The sequence below is a fragment of the Miniopterus natalensis genome, chromosome 20 (assembly GCF_054644295.1).
Source record: "Miniopterus natalensis isolate mMinNat1 chromosome 20, mMinNat1.hap1, whole genome shotgun sequence".
Classification (NCBI taxonomy): Eukaryota; Metazoa; Chordata; class Mammalia; order Chiroptera; family Miniopteridae; genus Miniopterus; species Miniopterus natalensis.
In genome coordinates this window covers 12,046,946-12,061,612 of record NC_142100.1, presented here as the reverse complement: position 1 = coordinate 12,061,612, position 14,667 = coordinate 12,046,946, and the positions used below count along the sequence as shown (strand labels likewise).

General features: G+C 55.0%; 2 protein-coding genes and 1 non-coding gene across 4 annotated transcripts; 2 read left to right on the top strand and 1 right to left on the bottom strand.

Moving 5' to 3' along the window:
- Positions 1 to 268: 268 nt before the first annotated feature.
- TRMT2A (tRNA methyltransferase 2A) lies at positions 269 to 4,694 on the bottom strand. 2 transcript variants are annotated; one of them, XM_016204377.2, is made up of 11 exons: positions 4,121 to 4,694; positions 3,753 to 3,861; positions 3,305 to 3,486; positions 2,973 to 3,087; positions 2,763 to 2,878; positions 2,576 to 2,687; positions 1,833 to 1,955; positions 1,559 to 1,634; positions 1,132 to 1,248; positions 877 to 973; positions 269 to 762 (listed from the first exon to the last, which is right to left on the bottom strand). In XM_016204377.2, exons 1-11 carry the CDS (start codon positions 4,663 to 4,665, stop codon positions 531 to 533), a joined length of 1,824 nt encoding a protein of 607 aa, XP_016059863.2. In that variant the 5' UTR covers positions 4,666 to 4,694; the 3' UTR covers positions 269 to 530. The 2 variants fall into 2 exon arrangements, with proteins under 2 accessions (XP_016059863.2, XP_016059864.2); XM_016204378.2 differs by lacking the exon at positions 1,132 to 1,248 and having other exon boundaries at positions 4,121 to 4,691.
- A 913-nt stretch (positions 4,695 to 5,607) lies between these two features.
- RANBP1 (RAN binding protein 1) lies at positions 5,608 to 13,556 on the top strand. The gene is made up of 6 exons (XM_087828401.1): positions 5,608 to 5,699; positions 6,983 to 7,119; positions 9,537 to 9,694; positions 11,588 to 11,716; positions 12,556 to 12,621; positions 13,154 to 13,556. Exons 1-6 carry the CDS (start codon positions 5,685 to 5,687, stop codon positions 13,270 to 13,272), a joined length of 624 nt encoding a protein of 207 aa, XP_087684527.1. The 5' UTR covers positions 5,608 to 5,684; the 3' UTR covers positions 13,273 to 13,556.
- Positions 12,656 to 12,781, top strand: LOC148090788 (small nucleolar RNA SNORA77). Its single transcript, XR_015716264.1, has one exon. It is a non-coding gene; the product is annotated as a small nucleolar RNA SNORA77 (small nucleolar RNA).
- Positions 13,557 to 14,667: the final 1,111 nt, after the last annotated feature.

Genomic DNA, 14,667 nt, shown 5'->3' with positions numbered 1-14,667 from the left:
AATCTGAATCTGCTTTTCCTCAAGGTTAAGCATAAAACACCAAGCTCTGCTGTTCAGAGGGGCTGGGAGAACTGCCCGAACACCCAGCCCCAACTTGGTAAATCCTTGCTTGTGCTTAGGGCTGGCAGGGTGCTAGGAGAACCAGAGGCTCAGGCTTAGGCTTCCCAAGGTGCCCTCCTGGCTCCGTTCCTTTCTACCTGCGGGGGTGGGGGTAGGTCGAAGAATCCCTGTATGCCAAAGCTCTGGATTCTCATCACAGAAACATCAGTAATTCAGCAGTTGTTTATTCTGGCCCTTGTGGCCCAAGTGGTCAAAAAAGAATGGGAGTATGCATATCTGTGTGCAGGGTGCAAGAGCCTAAGGCCCACAGGGACAGGAAGGTCTTAGGCAGGAGAGCTGGGTCTTGTGCCCTGTTGGTTACTGCCTCTGAGTGTTTTGGAGTGAGGCAAGGACTTGAGCCACTAGGCCTCTGTCCCTGTGATGCAGGCTAGGCCCAGTTCCGGAAGGGTTGATTTCCACTGCTCCAGGGCCTAGGAGGGAGGGGAGGGCTCGGCTTCCTGCTGCTTATCATCTGAGGGCCTGGGGGGGTACTGGGCTGGAGGGTCCTGGGGTGCCAGGGTCTCTGTGTCATTGGGGTGCTCCACCCTCTCGAACAAGATGAGCATCTCACAATGTGGGGTCTGCGGGAACAGGTCCACAGCCACAGCCTTGACTGGCCTGAAGGGGGTGCCCTTCACCCTATTAGACGGGGATCTGCAGAGGCTGTGGTGGGAAGGGAGTAGTCAAGGTCAGCCACATGGCTGGGGCTCCTCTGGGGGGGGGGTATGGGGCTGGGTACTGGCCCCATTCCACCCCAAGCCCCCACCTCACACTCACTCTACAAAGTTGCCCATGGCCGCCCGGGGATTGCAGGAGACGTATAGGAGCCGCTTGAGGTTCTCAGCTCTGCGGATGGCCAGGATCACTTTGGAATCTGAGGAAGTAGAATTCTCAAGGGAGAGTCCCCACCTCAAAGAGGAGATGGGGGCCCAGTGGATCTGGATGTCAGGCCTAAGGCTGCACAGCCTAGTGTGCCACCCAGAGGTCACTACCCTCCGTTCCCTGTACCACCCCCGAATGAAGGCTACTCACGCAGGCCGGCACGAGGTGGATCCAGGATGGCAACAAGCTGCTGGGAGGCCAGTTTGCTCACCAGGGCAGGCACCAGGTCCTCAGCCCTCCCACAGTGGAACTCAACATTGTTCAACTCTACAGATGGCACAGCAACCCTGTTGTGACTCAGGGAGCCCTGCCACCCAGGGCCTGCTGAGCTGCCTGGTATCCTGAATCCCCTGACCAGAGGTGCCTTAGGAAAACTCACTGGCCAGGGAGCTTCCTTGCCCTTCCTTCCCCATCAGGCAGCCCCAGGCATCGGGGGTGTACAGTAGGGGCCCTGTTGTGCCTTCTGCAGTTCTTCCCCACTGCTTCCCATCCTAGAAGCCATGTGGTGGGTTCCAGGTGCTATGTTGAGGTGTATGGCAGGGGGGGACTGCCTGCTGTGTGGTGCATTGGCGCTCACCATTGTTGTGGGCATTCACCCGGGCATCCTCCACAGCCTCCTGGCAAAGCTCAATCCCCACAACTCTCTTCACATTCTGAATCAAGAAAAGGGGACAGGCTGATGGTACCCTGCACCACCCCAGGGGCTACTTGGGGAGGGGAGTAGCAGAACGCATTGTGGGAAGTAGAACCAGATCTAGGACAGGCTGGGGGTCATGGGGGTCGTGAAGTGGTGACAGCACAAGGGTGGGGTAGGGAGAGGGCTTCCTCAGCTAGTGGGCAGGAAAGCTTACCCGGGCCAGGGCCAGGCCAATGGTGCCAGTGCCACAGCATACATCCAGCACTGTGCTCCCTGCATCCAGCTGGGCCCATTCCTGGATGACTGTGTAAAGCACCTCAGCAGCTGGGGTGTTCACCTGGAGGGTGAACCCAGGATGTCAAAGCAGCCCCCCTGCCCAAGTCAGCCTCCCTTCCTGCAGCCACACCAAATGTCTGCATTCCTTGGGGTCCTCCTGCTCTAAGACCTGTGGCTCAGTCCCTGGCTCACTCATCCTCTTTCTAGGTCTCCTGATCCCACCTCTTCCCCACCTCTAACTGCCTAAGCACCCCAGGGCTAGTCTTCCAACTGCCCTGCCCCTCCATCCACAAGATGCTGGGCAACCTCACCTGGGGCCCTAGCTCTAAAAGCAATTTGATGCTGACCTCCCCACTCTCAGCCTATGAACTTATGAGTGCTAGATGTGTGGGAGCCCCCACAGCAACATCAAACATGGAAGACTTCACCAGAACTGACACCAGAGCCCTGATGTCACCCCAACTCCCACTGCCCACACATGGCTCTCCAGCAAAGTTATCACAAAGGTCTACTTAGTGTAATTTCCTACTTCCCAGCCCTTGCTGCTCCCCACCTGGATGCTCTCCCCCAGACTTCTGCAGGCTAACACGTCACCTACCCTAGCCCACTGTCTCAATTATCTCCTGGTATCACATCAGGCCTCCCGTTGTGTGTTATGATCCCCAGGGGACTCTGGGCTACCTGGAAGAAGGCATGAGGGGAAATCTGGAAGGTCAACCCCAGCAGGTCTTCATGGATGTACTGGTCCCCAGCCACGTGCTCCAGGGGCAGGCCCTCTTGGCTGGGAGTCTTTCTGTGGGTGGTGGGGCCAGTCAGTGTCACTAGCTCTAGAAAGGACTCACCCCACCCTCTCATCCAGGCTCCTCACCGCTGTCCCTCCTTCACAAAGTAGAGGCAAGTCACCCCGCTGGCCTTGCCCGGCCCCACTGTGAAGTGCTGTGCTAAGGAGGCCTTCAGCCCTGCCAGCTCCTCAGGGCTCAGTTTCTGGAGACAGTAGAAAATGCCCTGTAAGGCTGTATTGCATGAAATCCACTCTGGCTGGGACACCTTTCCCCAGTAGGGCCACCCAGCCTGAGACCTGAGGGTGGAAGTAGGCAATCGCCATGGCTTGGCCACGGCGGCTGGTGCGCACGGTCAGCTGCTTCCAGTGGCCTGAGTATGTCTCTGGGTCGTATGCTGAGTATGGAGTAGACCTGTGGAAGTCATAAGCAGCCCTGAGTCCCAAACATCTACTGAACAGAACTGGGCAAGCAGCTTCCCTGCTCTCTCCTTCAGTCACACCCACCAGGCCACAATCATAGGATACCCCCTTGCCGCCACCCCACCCCTTTTCCCCAACAAGACCCAGGCTCTCTGCTACTAGACCACCTTAGAACATCCCGGAGCCCTCAGCCCAGCCGCAAGTCTCACCGGATAAACTCCTGAAAGGCCTTCACCACCTGCTTGGTGGCCTCAGGGATGTGCACAGTGTCAAAGGGGGCTGCCACAGCACATGTTCCACCCTTGTACTTTCCTAGCCGGCAGCCGACAGTGTTGTCCTCCCCGTCCACCCCGACGCCCACCAGAAACTCACACTTGTTTCGATACTCTGTCTGTAGGGTGAGTGGAGGGAGGCAGAGAGACACAGCTGACCTTACCCTGGAAGCCCACCACTTGTGCATGGAGGGAACCGCAGTGAGTGAGTGGGAGATGGCAATGTGTGAGAGGCCCCAGCTCCCCCTCAGGGTGTGGCAATCCAGGGAACAAGTTTGACAACAACTAGCAGTCTCATGACCAACATGAGTAGTAAATGCAAAGCAGGAGGAGGAATGGGTGAGGACAGCTTTAAGAGCACGGCGTAAAGGTTTGTGGGCCTGACCTGCTGGGGTGATGGTCTGACCCCCTCCAGCGGGCAGCAGGCTTTGTTGTACTTGTGCCTCTGTGAGAGCAGCCAGGGCAGCAGGGCACGGTTGGTGCTCCCAATTTCCCTGCAGAGTGAGGAGGGACCAGGGTTAGACTCAGCCCACTGCCTCCAACCCATCTCCAACTACTCTCCAAATGCCCAGGCACCTGGGCTCCTCTCTTTGGACCTCATTCTTTCCACTGGTAACACAGGGGTCTTACCGGCTAGCTCCCCAAGAGCCTGTGCAGATGCCAAGGGGGTCTGTACAGAGCACAGATAGGGATGAGCAAGCATGGAGCTGAACGGAACTCTGGTGTCAAGGGGGTGACTATGTCCACACTCACTTGGCAAGCTTCTGCAGCACCTGTTCACACTCCAGCCGCTTCCGATCAAGCTGCTCATCATAGGGCACAGTCCAAAGAGGGGTCACTACGTCAGCCACACATGTGGCCGACGGCTCACCCTCATCTTCACGCTGCCTCTTCCTGGCCATGGGATCAGCCTTGGGCCTGGCCAGGCGCACGCTGAGAGGGCGGCCCTTCCAGAGGGCACCGTGCAGCACACGCAAGGCCTTGTCCCGCTCAGCGGCGCAGCGGAAGGTCACAAAAGCGCAAGGAGGTTGGCCGAAGAGTTTGGTCTTGTGGGGCTGCAGGCCAAAGCGGCCCAGAAAGCGTCGGACATCGCTGAAGCTGGCGTGGCGTGGCACGTTTTGCAGCTCCAATTTGAAGATCTCCGAAGTAAACAAGTCGTCCCTGATGTAGCTGTAGAGCCCAGGCTGAGGACCTGACTTTGCAGCGGTCCCAGCCCCTTCTTCCTCCTCCTTCTGGTCGGTGGCTGGGGCTGCAGAGATGCCCAGGGCACTGCTGCTGTCCTGGCCGCAACCCTCCATTGCCCCGGGACCCTGTGTGGAGTCAAGCAGGGACTGGGATGAGGGGTGAACTCTGGGTCCTGAACGCCCAGGCTTCCTCGCCTCACACCCAGGCCTCCATTAGTGCATCCTACACCCAGCCGCACCCCCGTTCTATCATGCTCCCCCTCCATTTCCTTCCTCTCCCATTTCACACCCCCATCCCCAGGGGTTTCCCACCGCGCCCCCATCTCCGTCTCCTTCCATGAAGTCCGCCGTCGCCGCCCCGCGTCTCTCTCCGGGATCTCCCTTCACTTTGCTTCGTTGTCGAGCTTGTCATTCATTGTTCTATCCGTCCGGTTGCCTGGATTGAGGACCCCACGAGGGCCGCCTCTACCGTCTCACCCTGGGCCTGGCGCACTGGAGGCTCTCAGAGTGCGGGTTTGGCACCCTGAGGCCGCCCCCACGGCTCCGACCCGGGGGCGGGACTCGAACCGTCGGTGCTCAGGTCCCAGTCTCGGGCATGGGGTGCACCGCACGCCGGCCAGGGGCTCGCGCCACCACCGCTCGCCTCGCCGGCCACTGTCCAGTCGGCTAGCGCATGCAGACGAGGCGGTGCCTCTCTATCACCCTGGCTTCCGGCTACGTCATCGCCGCGCGCCTGCACCGACGCCAGCGTCTGGCTTCCGCTTTCTGGAGCCCGAGGATGGCGCGCGGCCGAGGGGCGGAAGTGCGCGCGAGGGCCGTCGGGAACGCACGCTACCTTGGCCGCCGGGAGGGCCGGGCATGCGCCGCGGGCGTTTTGGCGGGAAGCACGGGGCGGGCCGGACAATGAGAGTGTCCGTCGCCTGAGCCAATAAAGCTGTACTGGTTTTGAATCGCGGCGCGTTTCCCGCCGCCGGGGTCAGGGGTCAGGGTTCGGGTCGCTGGGCGGAGGGAAGAGCGGGCGGGCGGGAGGCGCCGGCGCCAGACGCTGAGTGAAGGAGCTACGAGTAGCCGCCTAGAGGCCCCGGAGCCAGCGACGACCGAGCCAGCCGCGCCGCCGCCGCCACCGCGCCGCCATGGCGGCCGCCAAGGTGCGGCTGGGCCCGGGCGGGTAATGGGCGAGGGCCAGGGGCCCGAGGCCGCTATCGGCGGCCACGTGGGCGGCCCGCGCCGTTGCCGCCAACCCCCGCTGGCCTGCGATCTCGGCGCTTGCGGGTCTTCATGGCGCGGGGTCGGGCTGTGGGGAGTGCGGCCTGGGGGCTCGAGACCTTCGGGGCCAGGACGCACGGGATCTGGGGTTGTGGGCTGGGACCCAGGGTCTGCGGGACGCCCATGCGACCTTGGGGAGGCCCCACCGCCCAAGCTCCTTGGTCTGGTGATCAATTCATCGCTCTCCTAGGACGCAGGCCGGTTTCCTCCTGCTCGGCCCACTTGCGGGCTTCCCACCAAGATCGTGCATCCCTCCCTCCTGTTGTCTACGCAGCACTTCATTCATTCTGTCCTAATCTCGAACCGCCACAGGCCTCTGCGGCGGAAGCTCTCGCGTTCCAGGGGGGTCCTGGACATGCAGACCCAGGGTGGGGGCGGCTTTGTTGGCAGCGGGTGTCTGCTTTGCTGAGCTGGCCGCGGCGGAGCCGCAGTGCTGTCGAACCAAGGCAAGCAGCGAAGGCTTATCTTTTCTTTTTCGGCTTCAATCTGGTAATGAAGTGTCCGGGTTTCTTACAGTTTTCTACATCATCAAGCCACGTGTTTTGTACCACTTGAACCTAAAATAAGACCCTTTGTGCCCTATAATTCTCTATAAGTGGACCAGAATGTTATGGCTATTTGTACAGTTTCTTTTGGTTTAATTTCCAAACCAAGATAAAGTTACCGACAGAACTGTGAATTCCTTTTAAAAACGGGCAGGCCCAGTTTTTTCTTCTAGTAAGCGAGAGCAAACGTTTTTCTCAAGGAGTAAAAAACTCAAGGGTTGCGTTTTGCTTTAAGTGTAACATTGTCCTCTTCAGTCCATCATTGTGTCCTTTCATCTGAACTTGGCAGTATCATTATCTGCATTTTACAGATGACGACACTGAGGCTCAAAGAAATGGGGCAGTGTCTCCCATGCCACTTGGTTACTAGGTGGCTGAGTTTTGGGAACCCCAGTCAGATGTGATTGATGCATCTGGGGGAGGGTGCTGACTCCCAGTGTGTCTCACTGTGTGCTGGACTGACATGCAAACCTTTCCTAGTGTGAAAGGCTGGAGGTGCAGTCTCTTGCCTTGGGGTGAAGCCATTCACTGGTAGGGATGCCCGCTGTGGGCACTGGTGAGCCCAGGCTTGCAGGCCAGGCTCACCGCCGTCACTCAGCTCTCCACATCTCCCTCCATAGGATGTCCATGAGGACCACGATACCTCCACCGAGAATGCAGACGAGTCCAACCACGATCCTCAGTTTGAGCCTATAGTTTCTCTTCCTGAACAAGAAATTAAAACGCTGGAAGAAGATGAAGAGGAGCTTTTCAAAATGTAAGTAACTGATGTTGTCTCAGAAATAGGTATCTTTAGTTTAAGGTGGAATTTGTGCTTTTTTATGAAAAGGTGCCAGGGTCTTGGCCTTACCTTTAACTGGACTGAGGCTGAAGAAAGGGCCTGGAATTGTGTAATGACCAATCAAGGCTGCTGTTACAACCCACCAATTACAAATTTATTACTGGGTGCCCCTGCTGCTCTGTAGAGGGCACAGGCACTTCCTGGTGTCCTGTTGCTACTCCTCTGTCCACAAAGGTGCATCTCCCCATGCCCTGCTGACTCCCACAGCCCCTTTCCCCCCATTGAGTAGGGATTCTCTACCAGTATTATTGTCTTTTATTATTATTGTTGTCATTATTCCCGTGCCCTGCCGACCAATTCCCATAACCCCTTTCTCCTGGTTGAGCAGGGATTCTCTACCAGTATTGTTATCTTTTTATTATTATTTTGCACATGGATTTTGGCAATTTGAAGATTATAAATCCCTGATTCATTGTTGTTTTTAATCACCCGAGGATATTTTTTCCATTGCTTTTTAGTGAAAGTGGAAGGGGGAGGGAGAGGGAGAAAGAAACATCAATGTGAGAGAGCCACATTGATTGGTTGCCTCCCATACGTGTCCTTACCAGGGCAGGGGATCGAGCCTGCAACTGAGGTACCTGCCCTTGGACAGAATTGAACCCTGGAACCCTTCAGTCCATGGGCTGACTCTCTCACCACTAAGTAAACCAACTAGGGCCTGATTCATTGTTTTTAATGCACAAAATAATGCCTGGAATTACAAAAGAAAGTGGGTGGTGTTATAGTTACTGAGATTACTTTTTTTTTTTTTTTTAAATATGTCTTTATTGGTTTCAGAGAGAGGAAAGGAGAGGGAGAGAGAGAGACAGAAACATCAATGATGAGAGAGTCATTGATCAAGCCCGCAACCCGGGCATGTGCTCTGACCAGGAATCGAACCCCAATCGCCTGGATCCCAGGCCGATGCTCAACCGCTGAGCCACGCCCCGCCGGGCCTGAGATTACTTTTTAAAAATTACCCTGAATGTGCTTCTCAGCACCTTCAAGCTACAAGGCTGGTAGTTTTTTGGGGGGAGGTGTCAGTGTTGTTTTGAAGCAGTGCCTACACTAGCAGTGTGTTGTCGAGATGTCTGTGACAAAGTGTGACCTGTGGTCTATTGGGTACACTCAGAGTTGCAGTTACTGGGAATAGGGTGTAGTGTTTCCCCTATCCAAGTTTGTGGAACTCCCCTGCCCCCTTCAAACCTATCCAAGATACTGGGTTATGGTTTTAGCGCTTTGCTTTGGGTGGGGGCAGGGAACAGAGGCAGTTGCCAACACTGGGACCCCTCCCTTTAAGGAAGGGAGCCTGGCGATACCAGCTCCCCACAACTCCTAAGGGCCTGGGAAAGGAGAGGTGAATGTGCCCCTCTGGTTTCAGAAGGTGGTGGGTGTCTCCCTGAAGACACTGGTTCTCCAAGTCTCTGCTCTGCCCAGAAGTGATGCTGCAGTCGGGGGCTGGCTCTTCTGAAGAGTGAGGACTGCCCGTGGTGCTATTGCTGTCACCTCCTTGTCCCTGCTGGTATGGGAGGTACTCTTGGTGTCCTAGACACAGGCCCGTCCTGAGGGAAGTGAGGCAAACAAGTCTGGCCTTTGTATCTGCGCCCTTAGGGCTCTAGGTCAAAGCCCTGGGGGCATCCTTGTGAGAACATGGTCTTCCTTAGAATTGAGTTTGGGGGAGAGAGCAGAGTGTTCTGCAGAAGAGGAACCAGCAGAGCTGGGGTCCGGTGGGGAAGCAAAAGGGCAGATGTGGTTGGTGGTGATGGGAGGATATTGTCCTGAGCCCTAAGGCAGGACTGCTGGGCTCAGGGCTAGGGTGGAGGCCTTGCCTGGGTCCAGTGTGAGGTGCTGTTTTGGGCAGGAAGGCAGGGTATTGGGCCAAAGCCTGGTGGCCTGTTGGGGGCCTGGGAGGCACAGGGGGCATCTCACAGCTGAGGGAAGGGTTGGCCCTGTGGAGGGCAAGGGTCCTTGGCCTCTACCTACTTCCATGCTGACCCTGTGGCGCTTATGGGGCACCAGGAAGCCCTGCACGGTGCTCGCAGACACGCTCAGCAGACTTGGGTGAGCTACTTTACTGGGGGATCAGGTCTTTCTGTTAGAAAACATTGTGACTAGAAATCTTTTATTCTTTCTTATCATCAAGTTAAAACTTGAAATTTGCATTTTTGCTTTTTTGGTGACATTTTGGCTTGTAGTTCTTGGAGTACAAAGAAAGAAAAGGGTATATATTGAGACATCAGGTACAGACGTTTGTTTAACGCCGAGAAAAGGAGTGCTTTTCCCATCAAGTGTTTTTGACTTACCTGTTACAGTTTCTGTGTGTCTGAGCTCTCGCTTAATGGTTTTTCTTGAAGGCGGGCAAAGCTGTTCCGATTTGCTTCAGAGAATGATCTCCCAGAATGGAAGGAACGAGGTACCGGTGACGTCAAGCTCCTGAAGCATAAGGAAAAAGGGACCATCCGCCTCCTCATGAGGAGGGACAAGACCTTGAAGATATGCGCCAACCACTATAGTAGGTGTCCTGTCGGGCATGTGTTTTCATTCTGAGTCCCAACATTGCATTGGGACAGCTTCCGACCTTTGAGCAGCCTGCTTTCAGGGCTGTGCTGGGAACCCAGGAGTGTACTGTTACATGAGTGCACGTTCACAGTGTGTTTTTGTTTTGTTTTTTTAATTTAAAATAGGAAATGAGGTTTTCCAACGTGCCTCAGAACTCAGAGCAGACCTGCAGAGAAGCTTATAGCCCACGGGGGTGTGGACACGGGGCAGGTGGGACCAAGCGGGATGGAGGCAGAGCCCCAGTGTGGCCTCGGAACCAGGCTCAGCCTAAGGGCGTGTGAGTGCGTTTGTGTGTGTGCTCATGTGCATCTGTGTGAAGTGCCTGGCGCAGGCTTCCCACCCTTTGGTGTGTTCTGTCCCCATATGGTGTCCCCTGGGGAGGACACGGGATTGGAATGGGGTGGGGAGAAGGTGCTGCCTCATCCTTAGGCCCTGTGCAGCTTCATAGGAGTGGGTGGGACGGGTGGAAGCCCTTGGGCACGTGTGATTTGTTAGCCCTGGGCTCAGTGGGGTGGGGTTTTTTAGGATTAGCCACATAAGGCTTGGTCTGTAAAGAGGTGACAGTAAGTTCTAAGCTCTGGGCCACATGACTGCTGGCCTGTTGTGCAGTGCTCTGAGTATGTATGTCTTCGGAAGCCAGTGTGTCCTGGGTTCTGTTCCTGATCCAGGGCTGTGCTGCATTTCTGGGTGTAATGTGTGTCTGACAGGGCATGACCCCTCATCGGTGCTCATGGGGTAACTGCTGGCCCTTGAGGGTGATGGAGGAGGGTCCTCCTTGTACCACAATTGCTTCTGCCCCATTTGGCCTCTGTGCTCCAGTGTTCACATCCCAGCCTGTCTTCTCTGCCCTAGTCCTTGCCTGCCAGCCCAATTTGGATTGCTTCCTCAGTGTTCTTCCTGACAGCTGAGCTCTTTGGGCCTGGTGCTCACCATAGGCCCTTGATGGCCCAGGTGTTCGAAGGTGGGAGAAGGCTGCACATGCCCCGTACAGCACACAGGCTTGCTTGTTCTCTGAGTGGAGGTTGGGTGATGATGATGTGTTGCCTAGGGCTGGGCATGGGCTGTCCTACATCCCCAGAGACCTCTGCCACTGGTGTACTGCTGGGCATGGCACTGGGGGTTTTTCTGTTCTTTGGGGGAGCTGGTCTCCCTTCCCCCCCTTGGGTCTGCATAGAGCCTTGAGGAGATGGGGCAGATTTGCTTATTCCAGGCCATGGCCATGTCTTCTGTGGCATGTGATGATGTCACAAGCCTCTCAGTGCCCATTTCTGGTAGCCTTGTTCCTCCTCTCTGGTCTCCCTGGGCAGTATATGGCTGAGATTGGTTGTGTTGGTCTGACTTTGCACCTTTCAGAGTGATCATCCCACTTTTCAGCTTCTGGCCCTCTGCTGACCCCCACCTCCCAATGGGTCAGGTCCCCAGGGGTGCTGCCAAATGTGGCCACAGCCATGTGATGGATGCCCTTCACGAGAAGGGCTGGGTCTGCTTGTCATCTTGCCCACATCTGTCCTGGGCCTGGGGGTTGCACCAAGGGGCTGGGTGTGATTGGCTGCGTTGGCTTTGAATCCCTTGTCTACACTGGGATTGGAGACCCTCACCAAGGTATCCTCATTGTCAGGGAGCAGGCCACCCTATTCCCAGATTTAGGCTGTTCCTGGTTTTAAGTGAACATGGGGCATTTTAAAAGAGGTTTTGGTAAATTCCAGATTGCCCCAAATCATCCCTGTTTTGCTCAAAATAGGACCCTGGGTTGGTCTCCAGGACCACAGTTCTGTGGTGGCATGGCCCGGGGTGGTAAGTTGGCTGTGTGGCTGTGGGCATTGTTCTCATGGGGCTTCTCCCCCAGTTACGCCAATGATGGAGCTGAAGCCAAACGCAGGCAGTGACCGTGCCTGGGTCTGGAACACCCACGCTGACTTTGCTGATGAGCGCCCCAAGCCGGAGCTGCTGGCCATTCGCTTCCTCAATGCTGAAAGTAAGCTGAAGGGTGGGTGGGCCGCTGGACTGGCCTGAGTGCTGCCACCTATTTTATAATGTAGCCATTTCATTGCAAACAGAAACACTATTGCTTTTCAGGGAGAATTGGTAGTAATTGGGAGGCTGTGGTGGGGACTGTTACTGCCTTGCTTTCTGTCTGAGAGCCCCTCAAGGAAGGGATCTAAGTGCAGCCAATCCATGTGCCTTCAAGGCCACTCCCAGACTGAATCCAGGAGCAGTGCCTTTCTGTCTTAACCTCAAAGGAGGCTGCACCAGCTGGTTTCCCCTCACCATCACCTGGGTGCCAGCAGGGGCTGTGCTGAGATCCATAAGCCCAGGCTGATGTCTCTCCTGCTTGGGTGTCTTTCCAGCCTAGATTATCAAAAGCTGTGCCCAGTGGGCCATGGAGAAGTTGGGTGGGTGCTGGGGCAAAGCGACCTAGTAGCTCACCATCCAATGCTGAGTGGACCTTGCCTCTGCTCTAAAAATGGGGCCTGTCTAGCGGCTACTTCCAACGTGAGTGGAAGGCAGAGTACCTGGTGAGGAGGCCCCTGGTGCTCCGTTGCATGAGGCCACCACACTGTGCTGCTGTGCCCAAATTGTTACAAGGTCAGTTAGAAGGAGACGGCCCAGCATAGCCACCAGCCTTGGGAGGGATCCGAGAAACAGTCACTGCACAGTTTGGGCAAAGTGGGCCCAGTGTCGTTAGACAGCTCAGCTTGTCTTTAGGCCAGAATAGCCATGGACGGGTCCTTTATGAGTCCTGGCTCTTCAGACTTGCTGGACTTGCCCCCTTCCCTGTTTAGGGTTCTGAGGAAGTCTCTCTTTTTTCCACAGATGCACAGAAATTCAAGACAAAATTTGAAGAATGCAGAAAAGAGATCGAAGAGAGAGAAAAGAAAGGTAACATGGTGTTCATGGATGGGGGGATCTCCTTGCAGACTCACTCTGCACCTGGCTGCAGTCCCAGTCGGATGCTTTTTTTGTCTGCCACAGGAACTTTCCAGGGTACTGTGACTACCTTGACTTGTCAAGGGTGATGCAGCTGCCTGGGGACACAGTGCTTTCTGGGGAGTGAGCTGGCCATCCAAGCCCCAGTGGATGCTCACTGGCCTGGCCTCAGGGTGCTTTGGGCAGGTGGTCAAGTCACGATGTCTGACTAGAGCCCTACAGAGACTGAATGGGTTTTGAGAGGGCCTCATGGTCATCTGCTTATTCAGGGCCTGATAATGGCTGCCATAGCAAGTGACCAAACATAACTGAGCAGACTGACTGAGGTCCCAGGTTTATTTGGGTGACTCCAGAAGTATATGGTAGAACAGCAGCCTGTCCTGTGGGGAGTGTCCCAGGCTCACATGAGATAGGTGCACCTGGCTACATTATAGGCTGGGGAGAATGGTGCTTCTGTTTTCTTACTGTGTTCCCTGTGTTTTAGGAGGATTGGGCAAAAACAATAATGCCGAGAAAGTGGCTGAAAAGCTAGAAGCTCTTTCGGTGGAGGAGAGCAAGGAGTCCGAAGACGAGACCAAGGAGAAAGCTGAGGAGAAGCAATAAGTCCTCTGCCCTTGTTTTCTGTTCCTTCCTTTTCCTTTTTTAAAATTTTGCCCTGCCCCTTTTCGGTTTGTTTTTATTCGGTTTTGTTTTTACAAGGGACTTTATATAAAAAACTGAATTCCAACATTCAGGTGTTTTTTTCTAAGTTTTTGCCCTATTGAAGATGACTTCAGAAAAACCCATTCCCCAGTCATGAAAATGTACTGTGCTAACTTTCTTTTCCATAGTGGAAACGCTTATTTATAGTCATCAAAAATAGTCAATAAACAACTCTGGAAACCTTTGCGGAGGGCAGGGCCTTGTGTGCGTCGTCCCTGTCCTGGCAGCTGTGTGCTTTTCTCCTGGCTCCAGGGTGTTGGGGTGGCACTCTGGGTCTGACCCCGCTTGTCATATTTGTTCTGTCTTGGGCTTTGGGCCGCTGTTGGTCACTGGGCTATGGCATGTCTGAGCAGGTGGTAGTGGGCAGCTGGGCTTGAGGAGACTGGTGCTGGATGCTCAGCCTCCTGAAGACCTCATGTGCCTTTGTCCTGTGATGAGTAGGTAGGATTTTTATTTATTTTTAATTTTTTTTTGCCTTTGGGGAAGAGAAAGGCAGATCAGATTCCTTGGCTTTGGTACAAGGCTGTCTTTGCAGGTCTCCAGGCTTTGGCCAAGGCTGTCTTTGGTCGGCCCTCACCAGGAAAAGGCCAGTCCCATAGCACACACATGCAGTCTGTTGCAGTGCGTAGACGGCTTGGCCCCACCACTATCGTCAGAGAAAACCATATTGTCTACTTGTTCCCGGCATCTCCATCTGGGTGGAATCATGGACATTGCAATAGTGTGCGGGCAGGCTTTTGAAAGCACATAGTCTCACCTGTGATGGTGTGTTCCTGGAGAGATAACCCGGCCTCTGAGGAGCTTTGGCCTCCCCACCCTCGAGGGGAGGAGCCAGTTGGGAAAATCCAGAGTGGATATGCTTATACCTCCTGTGTCTGTTTGCCTTTAACACCTACCAAAGGTATTTTACAGTGTGACTAAGTCAACTAGCTGGGTCCTGTGTGTCCTCTGATGTTTGTCCAGTTTAAACTTTCTGTCCTTGGTCACTCTGGGAGATGCTTCTCCAAAGGAAGCCACACTTGTTTTAAAACCAAAGACTTCACTGGCCAGCTTTGTTGTTTCCTGGCAGCCTTAGGTCACAGGGTACAGGTCAGCATTGGTGCAGGGGTTTTTCATATTTATGTCTTTATTGATTTCAGAGAGAGGAAGGGAGAGATAGAAACATCAATTGAGTCATTGATCTGCTGCCTCCTGCATGCCCCCCACTGGGGACTGGGCCCGCAATCCAGGCATGTGCCCTGACTGGGAATCAAAGTGCAATCTCCTAGATCCTAGGTGGATGCTCAACTGCTGAGC